The sequence below is a fragment of the Schistocerca serialis genome, chromosome 1 (assembly GCF_023864345.2).
Source record: "Schistocerca serialis cubense isolate TAMUIC-IGC-003099 chromosome 1, iqSchSeri2.2, whole genome shotgun sequence".
Classification (NCBI taxonomy): Eukaryota; Metazoa; Arthropoda; class Insecta; order Orthoptera; family Acrididae; genus Schistocerca; species Schistocerca serialis.
The window spans coordinates 581,914,239-581,933,377 of record NC_064638.1 but is presented as its reverse complement, the minus strand read 5'-3'; the positions used below and the strand labels follow the sequence as shown (position 1 = coordinate 581,933,377).

At 39.1% G+C, this 19,139-nt stretch overlaps 1 protein-coding gene across 3 annotated transcripts in view; it reads left to right on the top strand.

Annotated features, from left to right (window-relative positions):
- The window catches only part of LOC126476928 (serine/threonine-protein kinase 10), a 164,664-nt gene that overhangs the window by 112,421 nt on the left and 33,104 nt on the right, over positions 1 to 19,139 (top strand). For all 3 annotated transcript variants that reach the window (XR_007587365.1, XM_050103578.1, XM_050103579.1), the window contains 9 exons: positions 1,476 to 1,991; positions 3,326 to 3,510; positions 3,690 to 3,835; positions 7,166 to 7,304; positions 9,326 to 9,501; positions 9,593 to 9,689; positions 12,106 to 12,261; positions 12,573 to 12,716; positions 14,596 to 14,715. Coding sequence is in view for 2 of the 3 variants with exons in the window: in XM_050103578.1 (XP_049959535.1) it covers positions 1,476 to 1,991; positions 3,326 to 3,510; positions 3,690 to 3,835; positions 7,166 to 7,304; positions 9,326 to 9,501; positions 9,593 to 9,689; positions 12,106 to 12,261; positions 12,573 to 12,716; positions 14,596 to 14,715 (1,679 nt within the window). In the remaining variant the exon portion in view is untranslated. The remainder of the gene's footprint in view (positions 1 to 1,475; positions 1,992 to 3,325; positions 3,511 to 3,689; positions 3,836 to 7,165; positions 7,305 to 9,325; positions 9,502 to 9,592; positions 9,690 to 12,105; positions 12,262 to 12,572; positions 12,717 to 14,595; positions 14,716 to 19,139) is intronic.

Here is a 19,139-nt window from a genome sequence, read left to right as displayed (position 1 = left end):
AGATGCCTGTCATCTGACTGCTAGTTATACGTGGCAGTTGGGATCCAGCACGGCAATCCATATTATCCTCCTGAACTCACCAATTCCATATCCTGCTAACAGTCATTGGATCTTGACCAACGCGAGCAGCAATGTCGTGATACGATAAACCGCAATCGTGATAGGCTACAAGCCGACCTTTATCAAAGTGGGAAACGTCATGGTACGCATTTCTCCTCCTTACACGAGGCATCACGTCAACGTTTCAACAGGCAACGCCGGTCAACTGCTGTTTGTGTATGAGAAATTGGTTGGAAACTTTCCTCATGTCAGCACGTTGTGAGTGTTGCCGCCAACCTTGTGTGAATGCTCTGAAAAACTAATCATTTGCACATCACAGCATCTTCTTCCTATTGGTTAAATTTCGCATCTGTAGCACATCATGTTCTTGGTGTAGCAATTGTAATAGCTAGTAGTGTACTTTTTCCATATTACTGCCTCATTTAAAACCACCTCTGGATTGCAGCAGCAACAGATTAAGAGCAGATAGCTACAGGATTAGTCCCATACCAACATATGTGATAACTGATGAGCGTCGTTTTCAAGCTGGTGCAAGCATTGTATGTCACAGTGCTGAGCACAGAAAAGTGATGGTCCCCACAATTCATTGTTAGTTCCAACATTCTAATGATTGTCAAACGCTTACATATGTTTCTTACTGTAAGGTTAAAAGTGATAGTAAGAAGTAGATCAGTGTACCACAAAATTTTCAGAGTATTTTTATAATGATAGTTTAGGTACTGGGGTTGCCATTGTCAGGTAATTTGTAAGCAGTTAGATACAAGGATTTTGTGTTGCTAGTAGTATTAACATAATGTAAATGGATAGATAAAAAAATCTACTCACCAATCAGCAGCAGGGGAACACACACACACACACACACACACACACACACACACACACACACACACACACACACACACACAAGGATTTTATGTTTACAAGCTTCCAGAACTAGTGGCTCCTTCAGCAGAAGAGTTGAAGGGGAAGGAAAAGGGGTGAAGGAAAAGGACTGCAGAGGCTTAGGGAAAGGGGTACAGTTAAGAAAATTCACTTTACTCAGACTTGTTCCAAGCTGTCAGTAACCTAGAGGCAGACCACTCTGCCATCATCCTCCGTGCAGAATTTCTCTGAAAATGTGATAAAATAGCAACCTGTCATTTTACATCATTCTGTAATCTCACTACTTAATCTGTTGCTACGAGCTCTCCAGTCCTATTGTGATTGTTAATTACATTAAATGTGACAGTGTTCGGTCATATCCTGACATAAGAACAGTCTGTTGTGAGAAATGAATATACTGTTGCACCATCAGCTGATTTGATAATTTGTAGTCGATAATAGTTGTTTGGATATTTTACTTCGTCTCTCTTCTTTTAAATAGCACAACATTATTTTACTACTTACCTTGTATATTTAGGTACTTTTTTTTTCAGGGCCCAGCACTGTTGTTGAGCCATCCAGCCAACCAGAAGTTAAGCTAAACAAATCAACAGTGACTATAACAACAGACATGCGTGAAGATATGAGTACAGCCTCAGGAAATGTTACACAAGTTACTGTTGTTACCACCCATCCCCCTGTGTTGTTACCTCCTTTGGAAGGCCCTTACATACCATATGCAGGCAGGACAACAGATGATGGGGAGGTTGTAATAGTGTCTAATGAAACAAACAAGACTCTCATAAATGAATCCTCGACAGATGAAGATCTTTACCATTCGTTAGATTCTTTAGAGACAGGCTCAGAGAATTTGCCCATTAGTATTGTCACAGAGAAACCAGTACGTCTTGATGAAAGTGAAGTGCTAATAGTGAGCCCAACAAGTCATGTCGGTGGTGTAGATGAAGGAGATAATTTAGGTGATACAAGCCATGTTTCAGTAGTAACAGTGGGGGATGATGAACAAGTTCATGATTCTACATTGCAAATGGAGAATAGAAACATTTCAGGTGAGTGCAGAAAGGCAGTCATTTCATCATTTACAGTTTTATGTGTAAGAGGCAGCATGTTTTTTTAAAGATCATTCTGATCTTAGTTTGAACTGTCTGTAACTTTTGAGGTTGTTCTTGTTCATGAAAATCACACCACCTAATAGTTTGTTTCCTCTCAACTTTGATTAATATTGTGACATTAGAATAATTTTTGCATTGACTCTTAATAAAACCTCTGCATTTCTTGTATCTAATTTTTATATATGATTTGTTATTTTGTGTTAGTTTACTGTTGGAGTAATGTATTAAAGTATAGAAGTGCTCAAAAAATCCAGTATACCGTTGATGTTGAAAAAACAACTATATACTAATAAAGCTGCCTCCAAACAACGACAAGTAAGAATAGTCCCAAATCGTTATACTATATCACCCCTGCAATGGAGAAGAACCATATAAGGTGCTTTAATGGCGCTAATAAGTTCTTCTACTGCTGTCTGATGACAAATGTTAAAATAAGATTGGTCTTCTTCAGGCCACATTGATACTTCAGATAAGGCTGGAATTCTTTCGAAGTTAAGCACTGAAGGCAAACCCTCAAGACAGTTGAAGAAAATCTTTGCAATATGTTATGAGTTTTCCCAATTCCTTTTCATGTGCTGTGGAAGATATTAACAATGGCTTTTGACCGTGGGACTGAGTAGGATATCTCACATCAGCCAATGAATTAATAGTCTTGTTCTGTACATCATACGTTTACATATCTGATCAAATGTCAGGGTGATGCTCAGAACAGTAGGCAGCAAATTTCTGTTTTCCATGCTTCTTTTAAAATAGGAAACACTGCGGCAATAAATATATGAACTGTGGACTGGCTTTGTTATAAGTGGTACTGACAGTGTGATGATACTTCTGATAGTGAGTGTAGTGGGAATGGTGGTAGTTACGAGAGGCAAAACAGTTTTTAGTCATGCTTATTGGATAGTGTTGTAATTAACATATGAACAAATGCTTAAACAATGATATGATGTAAGACCTTTTTCTATTAAAAAACAAGGAAAAATTAAGTAAATTACACAGTGCAATACATGATGCTACATCTCAGTTGTACGGTGAGCTACTTGACTTGAACATTTTTCATACTGTAATTTTTTTAGATAGAGGTGCTGTTTTTTTTGTTAGGTGTTGTATAGAATTTTGTAAAGGGCTGATGAATAATCTATACCATTTATGAAGCTGAATTTTGGATGTGGCCTGAATTGAGACACTTCATTATACTAGCATTGAACAAGATATACTTTGAAAGCATACCGCAAATTTCACAAGCTATGTTGATGGCTTTGTAATTCTCACAGGTCAAGAAAAAGATATAGGCCACACATCAATTCTAGTCAAAGGTACTACTGTAGAGTCAACAGATGTTGACAAAATTGGAGACAGTGCCTCAAGGAGTGCGAAAGTTAATGGAGAAGTTCTGAAAGAAAGAAGCACCAGTGAAGAAGTCCTCATTGTTGTTAATAATTCAACCAACATACAAAAGGTATAATTTTCTTTCTTGTTATCTAACTGAACTGTATTGTGAAATTAGGAATATTAAGAATATGGTTTAAGTTGCCTACTTTGTTACTCGCTGGCACATTATTGTCTTTTCACTATTTTTGTAGAGTGTTTGTCCTTAGGTTTGCAGTTAAAACTGTAACAAAATGTTCTTTTCCTTAGGCAATAAAGGAAAAGAAAGTCCCTGCTTCACTTAATGATGTAGACGACAGCTTCCATTCAGTTTCTAGATCACATTCTGATACTAGCTCAACCCAAAGCAGTGAGCCAGTAACACCACTTTCCAGCACAGGAAAGCTTATTGACAGGTAAGTTTACACATCAATGAATTTATCAATAAATTTGAATATGTGAGGTTTGTAACAATTGCCTGCATTGTATAGTGGGTGGCATTATTACTCTGTTATAACAGATAATTTATCCCTCAATGATTTAATAAACACAGATCTTCAGAATAGGAGTTCCTACAGCAAAGTGATGAATGATCATCCGAGCTACACAAATATGGGATTCACAAGAGCACTGTACTACAGAAATTCTAATGCTTCTGCATCCAGCAATGAGAAATCATAGAAAAATGTCCTTCATTCTTTTTAAATCATATGACAGACTGTATGAGGATCACCCTCAAAAATTATGTTGCAAAGCCAATAGTAAAAGATAAATGAAGAGAAAGTGTGAATGTTAAGGACTGCCAAGGAAGCACGTGACACATTACCAACTCCTAAAATGTAAAGAGCTGCTTTTAGTAGTACAGCGCATATAACAATAATAATAAAAGGTGTGTGAACAAGTTGCAGAAATCACCCAAAGACTATTATTTATGAACAGTTAACTCTTGTGGAACACAGTTTCAAACATGGTAAAGATAGTATATGTTCTGGAGACAACACATTCAACTGGAAGGGAAACTGTAGAGATCGAAAAATATCACATATTGTCATACAAATGGTGTGAAACATGAACACCACTACTAAGAAACAACGCAAGAAACAGATCTTCAGTGACACAGAGCTAGTGGATAGCAGAAATAGAGAGTCACCAAATATGACAATTTGCAAAATGAATTTTTAACTCTGCAGTGGATTGTGGACTCTGTTTAAACTTCCTGAAGAACTGAAATATCTGCTGTACCAGGACTCAACCACAGAACACTGCCTTTCATGGGCAGTGCTCTTAGTGAATGAGTGGAACTAGCATGAACCACAACCTCCCCTCACAACTTCACTTTTGCTAGAATCTCTCTCCTACTTCCAAAACTTCACAGATGTTGTCTTGCCTAAATTTTGGGCTCCTCAAAGCATAGGAACTGTTTCTGGAATTAATCTTTCACTCTGCAGGAGAATGTGAAGTGGAAACAGTCCCTTTGACTAGGGCTAAGTGATTTCTCCACAGAATGCTTTCTTCCGTAGTGTGTTAGTCATGTGGCAAGGGTTTGGGAGTAGGATAGCAAATGAATGTGGAAGGTGAAATGCAAGATTGTCCTGTGCACACATCCAGCACATCATACCCCAGTCCCATCACAAACATATTCTTTGCTATCCAAGGCAGGACCACCTGTGAAACCAGCCATATCATAAACCAACTCTGCTGTAACTTTGGCTCAGCCTTCTGTATGAGTACAATCACCAACAATTTGTCCACCTTTATGAATGACTACTGCGACTGTGATGGGTAAGAGCAGTGTTGAGCACAAACTGGCAGAACATGCACTGAACACAACATGTTCGACGTAAAAGCGTGCATTGCAGCCTGACTCGCCTAGATCCCCCCCACCAATACTATCTTCTCTGAACTTTGGATATGGGTATTGTCCCTACAACTCAGCCTTCAAACTCATAGTCGTCCTAGCTTCAATTCCACTGTCTCCTGTCCCACACCCACCTCCTGTATCCATTCTGTTCAAATTACTTTGGGCTGCTCTCATGCCCTCCTATTGCCCCCCTAGTGCCATGTTCCTATACTGAGCAGTTGCTGCGTCTCCCTCCCAGTCATCAGCCACCATTGCCTCCAACCCCCCTTCTCCTCCTCCCCTTCCCCCTCCCTTCACTTCTCACCTCATTGTTTACATGTCCTGCCCATTATGACCCTTCGCACAGTATGTGCTGTTGTGTCACTACCATATAGCTGGCTGTGACAGTGTAGCCTTGCATGTCTTTGTCGGTGTGCTTGAATTCTGTAGTCAACTGTGAAGCAGGACATAGTGTGAAAACTCAGTAATATTATCAGTCTTGTTTACATGCATATTGATGAGACACACACACACACACACACACACACACACACACACACACACAGCCTGACAAAAAGTCTGAAGCACCTACAAGGGGAGGTGTCACGTTGCACTCTGTCTGGTCTGGTTGCATGCACTAATTCAGTTGGAAGGGTGTCGCAAAACCACTGTATCCTCTCCTTAGGCACTCTGGCCCACAACTGTTGTAACTGGTCTGTGGTATCTCAGATACTTTCACTGTGATGGAATTTATGTCCAAGCTGGTCATATCCATGATCTATCAGGGACAGTGCTCGGAATCTTGCTGGTCACAAGAGTTCTTCAACATTATGCAAACAGTTCACAGAGACATGTGCCTTGTGTGGAAAAAACCCTGTTCTGTTGAAAAACGGCATCATGATACTGTTGCATGAGAGGTAACACATGAAGACACTGGATGATAGTGACATGCTATTGTGCCACCAGAGACCCCTCGATCACTATCAGCTGTAATCTGAAATCACATCCAATGGCTCCCTGCGCAAAGGAGTAACACTGCTGGCCTTCTCCAAAACATTATAAGAATGGGACCTCTCCCCAGGTCTCTACAGTAATCACTGACAGTGGTCATCCAGAGCAGAGCAGAACCGCAATTCATCGCTGTACGCAGCATGATGCCATTCACCAGCAGTTCATGCTTCCTGGTCATGGCACAATTCCAAACGCAGCTGTTTGTATTGGGATGGTTACGGCAGCCTATGCATGGGATGGTAATTCTCTAGTCTGGCTGCTGTTGTCCAACCAATGGTGCAGGATGATGTGCAGTGTTCAGAGAGTCCATTACTTGTTCTCGATGGCAGGTGCAGATGAAGATGTGAAGGGGTTATAATGTGCATGGTGTGCAATATGATGATCCTCCCTTGTGATGGTTAGACGTGGCCGACCAGAACATTGATGGCGAGTACCTGCCTTCACGTTCCTGTACAGTTGAACATTAGATCTCTGTCACTTCCGAATGCCCCACAAATCTGTGTGTTGTAGAATTCGACCAGCCAACCAAATGAAGACCACAATGGGGCCCGTTCCAAATTCTGTCAGGTGCTGTTAATGGTGTCTCACACAAGTGTTCAGCCTCTGTGTCCTCCACAATGGTCACTTAACATCTGAAGCTGTTCACACCCCTTATGTAACTTACCAGGCATGGTAACAACACTAATGCACCGTGGTGGGCATTATTTTTGTCACAAAAAATTGCGACTAAATCATTTACACGTCCACTGAAGTTACATTGACATGCGACCATGTCTTCTGGACGCTTAATTTTTTTTTTGTCTGCTGTGTACATAATATAATACATTCTTTCTTTTAAAAATAAAGAAGAGGGAGGTGGACAAAGCCATCATTTTCAGTAAGATTTTTGTTCCAGGTCGGATGCTGACAGTGTAACAACTACTGCAAGCCAGGACAGCCATGGTAGTAACAAGGAAAACCAGCCAAACCGTGATTCCACAAACTTGGATGACTTGGAGGAAGTAGTACTGAGGCGGAAGCCAGATTATATGAGGGTTAGTAATTTTAAGAATCTAAATTCTATGAGGGATCTTTTCAGTCTACCCAATGTTAGATTTGTGTGCTGCCAGGAAATTACATGAGGTGATTCATAAAAGAGAGCCACAGTAGACAGCTTTTCTCATCCTTGTGTAACTAAATGATAGTTCAGTGTCTTGATTACCTCAATGTCAACCATAAATAGCCCATACCTTTAATGTGATAAAATGATTGTGAGGGCTGCACTGGGAGTTGAGTAACTCTTGGTAGATACTCTCGGGTTAGAAAGGCAGCAGAGAAGCCAGAGTAACTGTGTGTAATATTGTTGGCCAGTTCATGCTTTTAGGTATAATGAAGTTTTATCTTTAAACACTGAAACATATTAGTAATACGGCGTGGCAGCACTTTTAAAATTTAGTACCAGCGTTAGATAAGACACCCTCCAATAATCCTAAATTGTACTTAACTATATTTTGGTGAAAAGTGGACATATCGTGAATTAAAAATTACCTGAACATAAAAATTCACTAGTGTTGTAAAAAGAACAAATGATTAATTCTAGTTTTCTAGCCTTTAATGGTGCTTTTGCTATATTTTCAGAAAGTCCAGTGAATGTGACAATGCAGATCAATCTCTTTTAGGTGGTTTCTGTAGCAATGTTCAAAAGCTGGTTGATAATCTTTGGTCATCATGTAGAATAAGTGACAACAGATTAACTACACTGACTTTGTTACCTCTGTTAATGCATCCAGTGAAAGGTTGTTTGAAAATAAATGTGTGGAATTTGGTAACAGGCAGTAACTTTCATATTACTCCAGACAAACTTTTTAAAACATCACTATTACACCTGCTGTCACCATTAAAGAAGTAACACAGGTTCTACACACTGAGAAGCTGTGCTGTGCATGGCTTTCTTCTGCTGTGGTCAGAAGAAAAAAAATCCATTTCTTGCTATTTTAATTGCTGGAATTAAAACACGAGTGATGAACGTATATACAAAAACCCTAGTTAGCTCCAAGAAATAGGTGAATTGTAATAAGACAAAAGTAAACTTTTATGCATTGTGTTGTGAGAACTTTCCTAATCTGAAATTCTTAATCTGAGTGGCAATATAGAGATCAGAAATAAGTCTTTTCTGTGCATTTATGACTTCATGCTGCCTAGAATGACAAATGTGTATATTGAAACTTCAGTTAAGCTGTGATGATTCCTTTACAAACTTTTTCTCCACCCAAGTTCATTTCAATTTAGTGTTCCATCTATATCTTGACAGCGTAACTTATCTCACATTGTTTGCCATCATTATGTAGTATGGAAAGGATGATACTGTAATTTCTAATATAGAGTGCTGAAGTGAAATTTATCATCATCCTTTTGACTTCCTCTAACAACATTGTATTTATCAGTGACGTTGTACGATATTAGAAATCTTTTGTTCGTGTGGGAAAAAATTGCATAATTGTGAGGAGGAGGAGGAGGAACTGCTGAAGCCCTCCCCCCCCCCCCCCTCTCTCTCTCTCTCTCTCTCTCTCTCTCTCTCTCTCTCTCTCTCCCTCTCTCTCTCTCTCTCTCTCTCTCTCTCTCTCTCTCTCCCTCTCCCTCTCCCCCCCCCTCTCTCTCTCTCTCTCTCTCTCTCTCTCCCTCTCCCCCCCTCTCTCTCTCCCTCTCTCCCTCCCCCTCTCCCTCTCTCCCCCCCTCTCCTCTCCCTCTCTCCCTCCCCCTCCCCCTCTCCCTCTCCCTGCCCCCCTCCTCTTTCATCCCTTTCCTATACTGATACATTTCAACCTTTATTATCTTTACCTTTGCCTTTATCTTTAAATAGGTACATTTAATTTTTTAAAGAACTGAAGATGAGATGTGTTGTCCTGGTTGTTTTTAACTCCCTACACCGTTTTCGTAGTTAACAGGTGAGCAATGCTACAGTATCTCAGAGACGTTAGATTTTAAATTTTGATTTTGCCTGTAAAAAAAACATTAGTACTGTTTGCTCAAGTGTTTTGATACAGAGCATTCAATTACGTTGTACATATAATTCCAGGAAATGAACCGGGCAAATCGAACAAAAGAAGATATCCAAATAATGAATTTGCGAAAGAAAACTAGAAAAAGAACACGCAAATTTGAGATTGATGGAGTTGTTGTGACAACAACAACTAGTAAAGTTATATATGGTGATGAAGAAAATGGAAGGGTTTATGATGATCACATTTTCAGGTTTGTTTTCTATTAGTGGCATGATAGTAGTACAGTAACATGAATCTGTGTACTGTTTGTGTATTAATATTATTGTTTTGTTTCTCTAAAGGAAGCAAGAGTTGCGTGAACTGAAGATGTTGCAAAAACAGGAGCAGAAACAGTTTCAAGATCTATCCTTCAAGGCACAATTTGCTAGGGAACAGCAGGTTGGTATTTGACTTTGTCTTACTATTTGATGTATCAGAAGGAAAATTCAGTTCAGAAATCTTTAAAATCATAAGGAATGCCTGACCAGTACTTACCTTCAAGAGACGAAATTCCTTCTAGTACCAGTACAATAACTAGCTTTTGAAACTATTATGGTCAAAAAAGGAATAGGTTTGAAAGGAGGTGCCCACTGCTTGCAGTCAAGTTGAGAGGACTCAACTTTTGCAAGGAAGAGAATATAGAATGTTAATTGGTGAGAGGCATCTGCCTGTTGTTATTAAGATAATTGTTGATGATCATTTTCTCCTGTCATCCTCACAATAATTGGTTTCTTCTCAGTCTGGTCTCTAAGGAAATTTGAACTCTGTGAATGTTGTCATAACTGGGCATTCGTATTTATGTTAGGTTTCCTGTAGTACAATATACCCATTATGCGATGCATTTGTTGTCAGTATGCTGAAGTCAGAAAACTCAAGACTTGGTGTGCCTTCCCACATGCAGAATAATTTGAAAGTTACAGTAAATATGGAAACGTCCAGAATTTTGTCTCGTGCTTCAATTACCAGAAGTCTTTTGCAGAATTACAGCTGGTTGTTGTTCTCCTCCCCCCTCTCCATCCCTCCCCCCCCCCCCCCTTTCTTCTCCTCATATTATGTTTCTTATTTCCTAGTGACAGAATTGCGTATAAAATCATTGAGAAATGAAAGATATTAAATTATTATTATTATTATTCTGTGTGGCTCAGTAGCCTGGTGCAAGCAATTCAAATGGACATCACTTCAGCAACCTGCATGGCCCTGGTAATCATATTTGGGAAAGGACACCGACAGTTTAATGTGGAATCTGAACCACATTTTTTCTTGGTGAATCTTCACATAATTGAAAGGTGAAGATGTGTTTAAAGGCAGACTGAAATATTCTGTGGTCCAACCAGGATTCGATCCCATTACCTTTCAGTTTCCAGACATGCGCTTTACCACTAGATGTTTGTTTATAACTGCCACATGTTTTTTATTGTAACTGTTAGGTAAGTAGCTGGTTTGATTTTTAGATCCAACAGAAAAGTAAAACCTGGGGCAGTGAATAACACAGTGCTGCAGTCAGATAGTACCGACTCTAATAGAGCAGTGGTGCAATGAAGCAGACAGTGAGATTAAATCTTTTGGAAGCACAGAAACTTAATTCTGGAAACTGATGTTTTTATATTGTGTTCATGTCCTTTGTGCCCCATTTTTGTTGACAGTTATCCGTTGTTTGAATTGATATGAAGATTTATTTCCAAATCCCATTACTTACAACTTTCATGATACCTTCTGCATCATTGATCCAAAAGACAACCTGAGAGATTAGTACATCTCTATGACATAAATGTAGTAGTCAAGCTGTCTGACATCTGCTCCAGATAATCAACCAAAGAAACAAAAATCAGCACTGGCTCATTCATGTGATCATCTCATTATATGGGTAAAGATGAGCTACCAACATATTCCAGCTGTAAGATGACCATCAGAGATTAAGGAGTAATGGAGAAACTGAAACGATTGAGTACTGGGAAGACTATGTACTTACATTTTACATGAAACGTACTTTAAACGTTAAGACTTCCCTGTGACAAGCAGCTATAGAAATTATGATTTCAGTGAGCAGCTCAAGGTCCATATTACAGTGTGAAATAGCTTTGTCAAAGATGTTTAATGAAAGATGTCATATAAAGTCTCTGACAGTGTGCTGCATTGGTTGTATGATACCTTTTATGAAAGTTGGAGTGTGGTGGTAGCTTTCATAAAAGACTTATCAAATATCTTTGACAGTGTAATACAGGCCCAAGTGGCTGAAGAAGGGAAAGAGCCCACACTTAAAACTCTGTTGATTCCTCATAACGCTCTCATGTCTTCTGATACTCCTCCATCAGAAGAATCCAACCTCCCTTTTTATTTGACGGCAGTGTTCTACATCCAAAACAAAACTGCCACAATCTATGCTCAGTAGGGTGTACTTTATGTGATACTTCTGGCTTTTCTGGGAGTTATTTAGGATATATGTATGTCAGGTTTGATGTCAGGTGAGATTGTGTGTGCACCATGATATTTCATTGAGGCAGCTGCCAAGTTTCTTAAGGTGATTGATGTCAGTTCCTAGACACTAGCAGCATGTCAGGCAGTTGCTTTAATAAAATATTGCAAGATTTACACAGTGTGTTCCAATGGCAGAGATGAGAACTGTATATTCATATTTGTTTAATAAGTAACTGGCACCTTTTGAACACAAGACCTGAAAAATGCTTCACATATAAAAGTTGTGAAGATGGGAAACCTCTAAAATAATTGTAGCTGTACATACTGTTGATACGAAGAGGTGACAGATTTGACAGCAGTGGCTGTAGAATCACTCTGTGACTTACACATTTCGTTACAGGATAAACGCTTTGAACAAGAACGGCTGACACTTGTTCGGAACTATGAAGCTGACTATGAAGCATTGGTGAGAGCACAGAAACAGCAAGTAGAAAGAGCAGAAGCACAGCAGGAGGCAGATCTTCGAATTGCTTCAAAGAAGATTCGTGCTGAGCAGGTTAATAGCTGTAATATTAATTACTCATATTCTTCTACCACTTCGAGGGAAAGTTGTTGTAAGATACTAACAAAAGGACCTAATAGAAGTATGTGTATTATTGCCAAAGTGTTTATCTTCTTCCATCTGTCTTTAGAATGATCATACAAAACTTAATTTGCAAGCTTTTGTTTATTGTTAGAAGAAAAACCTGGAACTTTTCATGAGTTACTTTACATACTATTCCTTTTTGTCTCTTTCCATGTTATTCTTTTTCTTTTAATCAGTATGTGAAATGGAGGAACATGATTATTTAAAAATGTTGCTTTCAGGAGAGGGATCTGAAACAGTTTAGAGAGGGACTGAAACAAGAGCTGAGACTGTTGAAACAAGAAGTAGACTTGATGCCTAAGGAACAACGTAAGAATGCATTCCGTGTTAAAAAAGAACGCCTTGAAGCAGAACAGGAAGAAAAGGTTAGCAATACATTGCATTTAGTATACTACCTTTTTTTACTGTTAATCCTTTCTCACATTCCCTCATAACATATTTATCTGTCATCACTATACTTTTGAATACTTTAAAGTATTTAAATGTCTAGTTACTGATTTTTCACCAGACGTTTCATCTGATAATAATACACATATGTAGTGTGGGTAATTTACCTCTATATATCAAGTTCTCTGCTACAAAGAGCAATAAAATTTCAAACACTTTATTGTAATGCCCACTTTTATACACTTATTGTGTTGTCCTCAAAATGATTAATATAGTCTTTCATTCATAGTCTTATCCAAAATTTTTGAGAAAGTAATGTATTCAAGAGTAGCTTCACATATCTGTACAAATGAAGTACTAACAAAATGTCAGTTTGGTTTCCAGAAAGGTTTTTCAACAGAAAATGCCATATATGCTTTCACCAATCAAATTTTGAATGATCTGAATAACTGAACACCACCCACTGGGATTTGTTGTGATCTCTCAAAGGCTTTTGATTGTGTAAATCATGAAATTCTGCTAGACAAGCTCAAGTATTGTGGCATGAGTGGGACAGTGCACAAATGGTTTAATTTTTACCTCTGGAAGAGTGCAGAAAGTTGAAATAAGCAGTTCTCATAATATGCAAAGATCAGCACATTCCTCAAACTGGGGAACTATCAAGAATGGGGTTCCACAAGGGTCGGTCTTGGGTCCTTTGTTGTTCATTAATATATATTAATGACTTACCATTCTATATTCATGAAGAGGCAAAGTTAGTTCTCTTTGCTGATGATACAAGTATAGTAATCACACCTGACAAACAAGAATTAACTGATGAAATTGTCAATAATGTCTTTCAGAAAATTACTAAGTGGTTCCTTGTAAACGGACTCTCACTGAATTTTGATAAGACACAGTACATACAATTCCGTACAGTAAATGGTATGACGCCATTAATAAATATAGACCTTAATCAGAAGCATATAGCAAAGGTAGAATATTCAAAAATTTTAGGTGTGTCTATTGATGAGAGATTAAATGGGAAGAAACACATTGATGATCTGCTGAAATGTTTGTGTTCAGCTACTTATGCAATAAGGGTCATTGCAAATTTTGGTGATAAACATCTTAGTAAATTAGCTTACTACACCTATTTTCACTCATTGCTTGCATATGGAATCATATTTTGGGGTAATTCATCACTGAGGAATAAAGTATTTATTGCACAAAAGCGTGTAATCAGAATAATAGCTGGAGTCCACCCAAGATCATCCTGCAGACATTCATTTAAGGATCTAGGGATATTCACAGTAGTTTCTCAGTAATATACTCTCTTATGAAATTTGTTATTAACAACCAAACCCAATTCAAAAGTAATAGCAGTGTGCATAACTACAATACTAGGAGAAAGGATGATCTTCACTATTCAAGATTAAATCTAACTTTGGCACCAAAAGGGGTGAATTATACTGTCACTTAAGTCTTTGGTCACATACCAAATAGTATCAAAAGTCTGACAGATAACCAACAAGTATTTAAGAAGAAATTAAAAGAATTTCTGAATGACAACTACTACTACTACTCCATAGAGGAATTTTTAGATATAAATTAAGAAAAAAAGGGAAAAAAACCAAACAAACAAAAAAATTATAAAAAAAAAATTTTTAAAAACTTTTTACATTAACTTAATTATGTTGTTAAATTAACTTAATTATGTCATGTATTGGAAAATTTGACTCTTTCCACATCATTATGAAATATCGTATTCATGATCCATGGAACTAGTATTAATCTAATCTAATTCATTACAATTATGTATATTTTTATCTAGATTTAATATCAGGTTTGTTTATGCAAGCAATTTCTGTGCCACAGGAGAAATTGTTCCTTGAAAAACTGAATGAAAATCATGAGTCGTCATTGAGAAGACTGAGTGAAACCCATAGGGAAAAGATAGCATTAATGGAAAGACAGTTCCTGCAGCAAAAGCAACAGGTAATTATAGTCTTAGTTGAATGCTGTGCCTAAAAGTAAATACTTACATCCTGTAAACAGTGTGGTCCAGCGTTCCCCTCCCCATATATATTGACTAAATAATTAAGTGTAGTTATGTGATATCCAAGTTTCTCGTGGCATATGCAGTATTCAAATAATATACTGGAATGCAGTCGGGTGACATTGTCGATAACTGTCAATATTTCGACAGGAGGACGCCCTGCCATTTTCAAGGGTCATTGGCTGCAAGTAGGTGCTGTGCAAGGGAGTTAATAGATCTCTCTCTCTCTCTCTCTCTCTCTCTCTCTCTCTCTCTCTCTCACACACACACACACACACACACACACACACACACACACACACACACACACACACACACACACCACTATAAACACTAGCGCCATCACAAACTAAAGGTAACCGACGTCACAGTGAAATTAATAATCAGCAGGTGATGTGGCATAAACTCTGGCCCTCTGTTTTTTTGACAAGGAATAGAACAGGATTCCATGCAGAATTTAAACAGAAACTACTATCTCTGTGTTGTCGTTGTGGTCTTCAGTCCTGAGACTGATTTGGTGCAGCTCTCCATGCTACTCTATCCTGTGCAAGGTTCTTCATCTCCCAGTTCTTACTGCAACCTACATCCTTCTGAATCTGTTTAGTGTATTCATCTCTTGGTCTCCCTCTACGATTTTTACCCTCCATGCTGCCCTCCAATACTAAATTCGTAACCCCTTGATGCCTCAGAACATGTCCTACCAACCGATCCCTTCTTCTAGTTAAGTTGTGCCACAAACTTCTCTTCTCCACAATCCTATTCAGTACCTCCTCATTAGTTATATGATCTACCCATCTAATCTTCAGCATTCTTCTGTAGCACCACATTTCGAAAGCTTCTATTCTCTTCTTGTCCAAACTAGTTATCGTCCATGTTTCACTTCCATACATGGCAACGCTCCATACAAATACTTTCAGAAACAACTTCCTGACACTTAAATCAGAACTCGATGTTAACAAATTTCTCTTCTTCAGAAACGCTTTCCTTGCCATTGCCAGTCTACATTTGATATCCTCTCTACTTCGACCATCATCAGTTATTTTGCTCCCCAAATAGCAAAACTCCTTTACTACTTTAAGTGTCTCATTTCCTAATCTAATTCCCTCAGCATCACCCGACTTAATTCGACTACATTCCATTACCCTTGTTTTGCTTTTGTTGATGTTCATCTTATACCCTCCTTTCATGACACTGTCCATTCCGTTCAACTGCTCTTCCAAGTCCTTTGCTGTCTCTGACAGAATTACAATGTCATTGGCGAACTGTAAAGTTTTTATTTCTTCTCCATGGATTTTAATACCTACTCCGAATTTTTCTTTTGTTTCCTTCCCTGCTTGCTCAATATACAGATTGAATAACATCGGGGAGAGGCTACAACCCTATCTCACACCCTTCCCAACCACTGCTTCCCTTTCGTGCCCCTCGCCTCTTATAACTGCCATCTGGTTTCTGTACAAATTGTAAATAGCCTTTCGCTCTCTGTATTTTACCCCTGCCACCTTCAGAATTTGAAAGAGAGTATTCCAGTCAACATTGTCAAAAGCTTTCTCTAAGTCTACAACTGCTAGAAACTTAGGTTTGCCTTTCCTTAACCTAGCTTCTAAGATAAGTCATAGGGTCAGTATTGCCTCACGTGTTCCAACATTTCTACGGAATCCAAACTGATCTTCCCCAAGGCCAGCTTCTGCCAGTTTTTCCATTCATCTGTAGAGAATACGCGTTAGTATTTTGCATCTGTGACTTATTAAACTGATTGTTCGATAATTTTCACATCTGTCAGCACCTGCTTTCTTTGGGATCGGAATTATTATATTCTTCTTGAAGTCTGAGGGTATTTCGCCTGTTTCATACATCTTGCTCACCAGTTGGTAGAGTTTTGTCAGGACTGGCTGTCCCAAGGCCGTCAGTAGTTCTAATGGAATGTCGTCTACTCCCGGGACCTTGTTTCAACTCAGGTCTTTCAGTGCTCTGTCAAACTCTTCACGCAGTATCGTATCTCCCATTTCATCTTCATCTACATCCTCTTCCATTTCCATAATATTGTCCTCAAGTACATCGCCCTTTTATAGGCCCTCTATATACTTCCTCCATCTTTCTGCTTTCCCTTCTTTGCTTAGAACTGGGTTTCCATCTGAGCTCTTGATATTCATACAAGTGGTTCTCTGTTCTCCAAAGGTCTCTTTAATTTTCCTGTAGGCGGTATCTATCTTACCCCTACTGAGATAACCCTCTACATCCTTACATTTGTCCTCTAGCCATCCCTGCTTAGCCATTTTGCACTTCCTGTCGATCTTGTTTTTGAGATGTTTGTATTCCTTTTTGCCTGCTTCATTTACTGCATTTTTATATTTTCTCCATTCATCAATTAAATTCAGTATTTCTTCTGTTACGCAAGGATTTCTACTAGCCCTCATCTTTTTACCTACTAGGTCCTCTGCTGCCTTCACTACTTCATCTCTCAAAGCTACCCATTCTTCTTCTACTGTATTTCTTTCCCCCATTCCTGTCAATTGTTCCCTTATGCTCTCCCTGAAGCTCTGTACAACCTCTGGTTCTTTCTGTTTATCCAGGTCCCATCTCCTTAAATTCCCACCTTTTTGCAGTTTCTTCAGTTTTAATCTACAGATCATAACCAATAAATTGTGATCAGAGTCCACATCTGCCCCTGGAAATGTCTTACAATTTAAAACCTGGTTCCGAAATCTCTGTCTTACCATTATGTAATCTATCTGAAACCTGTCAGTATCTCCAGGGTTCTTCCATGCATACAACCTTCTTTTATGATTCTTGAACCAAATGTTAGCTATGATTAAGTTGTGTTCTGTGCAAAATTCTATCAGGCGGCTTCCTCTTTCATTTCTTAGCCCCAATCCATATTCACCTACTACGTTTCCTTCTCTCCCTTTTCCTACTACCGAATTCCAGTCACCCATGACTATTAAATTTTCATCTCTCTTCACTATCTGAATAATTTCTTTTATTTCATCATACATTTCTTCAATTACTTTATCATCTGCAGAGCTAGTTGGCATATAAACTTGTTCTACTGTAGTAGGCGTGGGCTTCCTGTCTATCTTGGCCACAATAATGCGTTCACTATGCTGTTTGAAGTAGCTTACCCGCACTTCTATTTTTTTTATTCATTATTAAACCGACTCCTGCATTACCCCTATTTGATTTTGTATTTATAACCCTGTATTCACCTGACCAGAAGTCTTGTTCCTGCTGCCACCGAACTTCACTAATTCCCACTATATCTAACTTTCACCTATCCATTTCCCTTTTTCAATTTTCTAACCTAGCTGCCCGATTAAGGGATCTGACATTCTACGCTCTGATCCGTAGAATGCCAGTTTTCTTTCTCCTGATAACGACATCCTCTTGAGTAGTCCCCGCCCGGAGATCCAAATGGGGGACTATTTTACCTCCGGAATATTTTACCCAAGAGGACGCCATCATCATTAACCATACAGTAAAGCTGCATGCCCTCGGAAAAAATTACGGCCGTAGTTTCACCTTGCTTTCAGCCGTTCGCAGTACCAGCACAGCAAGGCTGTCTTGGTTAGTGTTACAAGGCCAGATCAGTCAATCATCCAGACTGCTGCCCCTCTTCAGGAACCACACGCTTGTCTGACCTCTCAACAGATACCCCTCTGTTGTGGTTGCGCCTACGGTACGGCTATCTGTATCGCTGAGGCACGCAAGCCTCCCCACCAACGGCAAGGTCCATGGTTCTTGGGGAGGGGGGGGGGGGGGGGATCTCTGTGTATAAGTTTCAATTTAAAGAGGTTCCTTGCAAATAATATCCAATAACTGGAAGTGCTTGCCATAATCTTCATGTTGTTATATTCCATAGGATGACCCGTGCCAAGACAATGTTCTGCAATGGTGAATTTGCTTGGCTGTTGCAAATGTGTGTACCACTTACGCCCAGTACACCAGTCCTCCACAGTCCTGATAGTCTGAAAAATGTATAATGTACCAGAAGAGCAAGGAATACGGTAGGTACTTGCCTTACACAAGCCAAGATTATCCTTTGCAGAACCTAAAAGAACTCTAACGTTAGACAGTGATTGAAAAGCACACTTCACATCATATTTTCGCAAAATACAACCAATCCTGTCCAAAATGCTCCCCTGCGTAAGGCCAAAAGTTCATGGACTTCGGTGCCACCTTGATATTGTCTGCGCTCAACCTGTGTGGTATTGTCTGCACTCAACCTGTGCGCATTTGGTTGATAGCACAACGCACATCTGACTATCTGATATCTCTGTCACTATAACCCTTCTGACAAAAGGTGACTTCAAGATAACTCAGCTGACAAACTCCCAGGGTCAGAGAAGACATGGACCATGTGAACCAG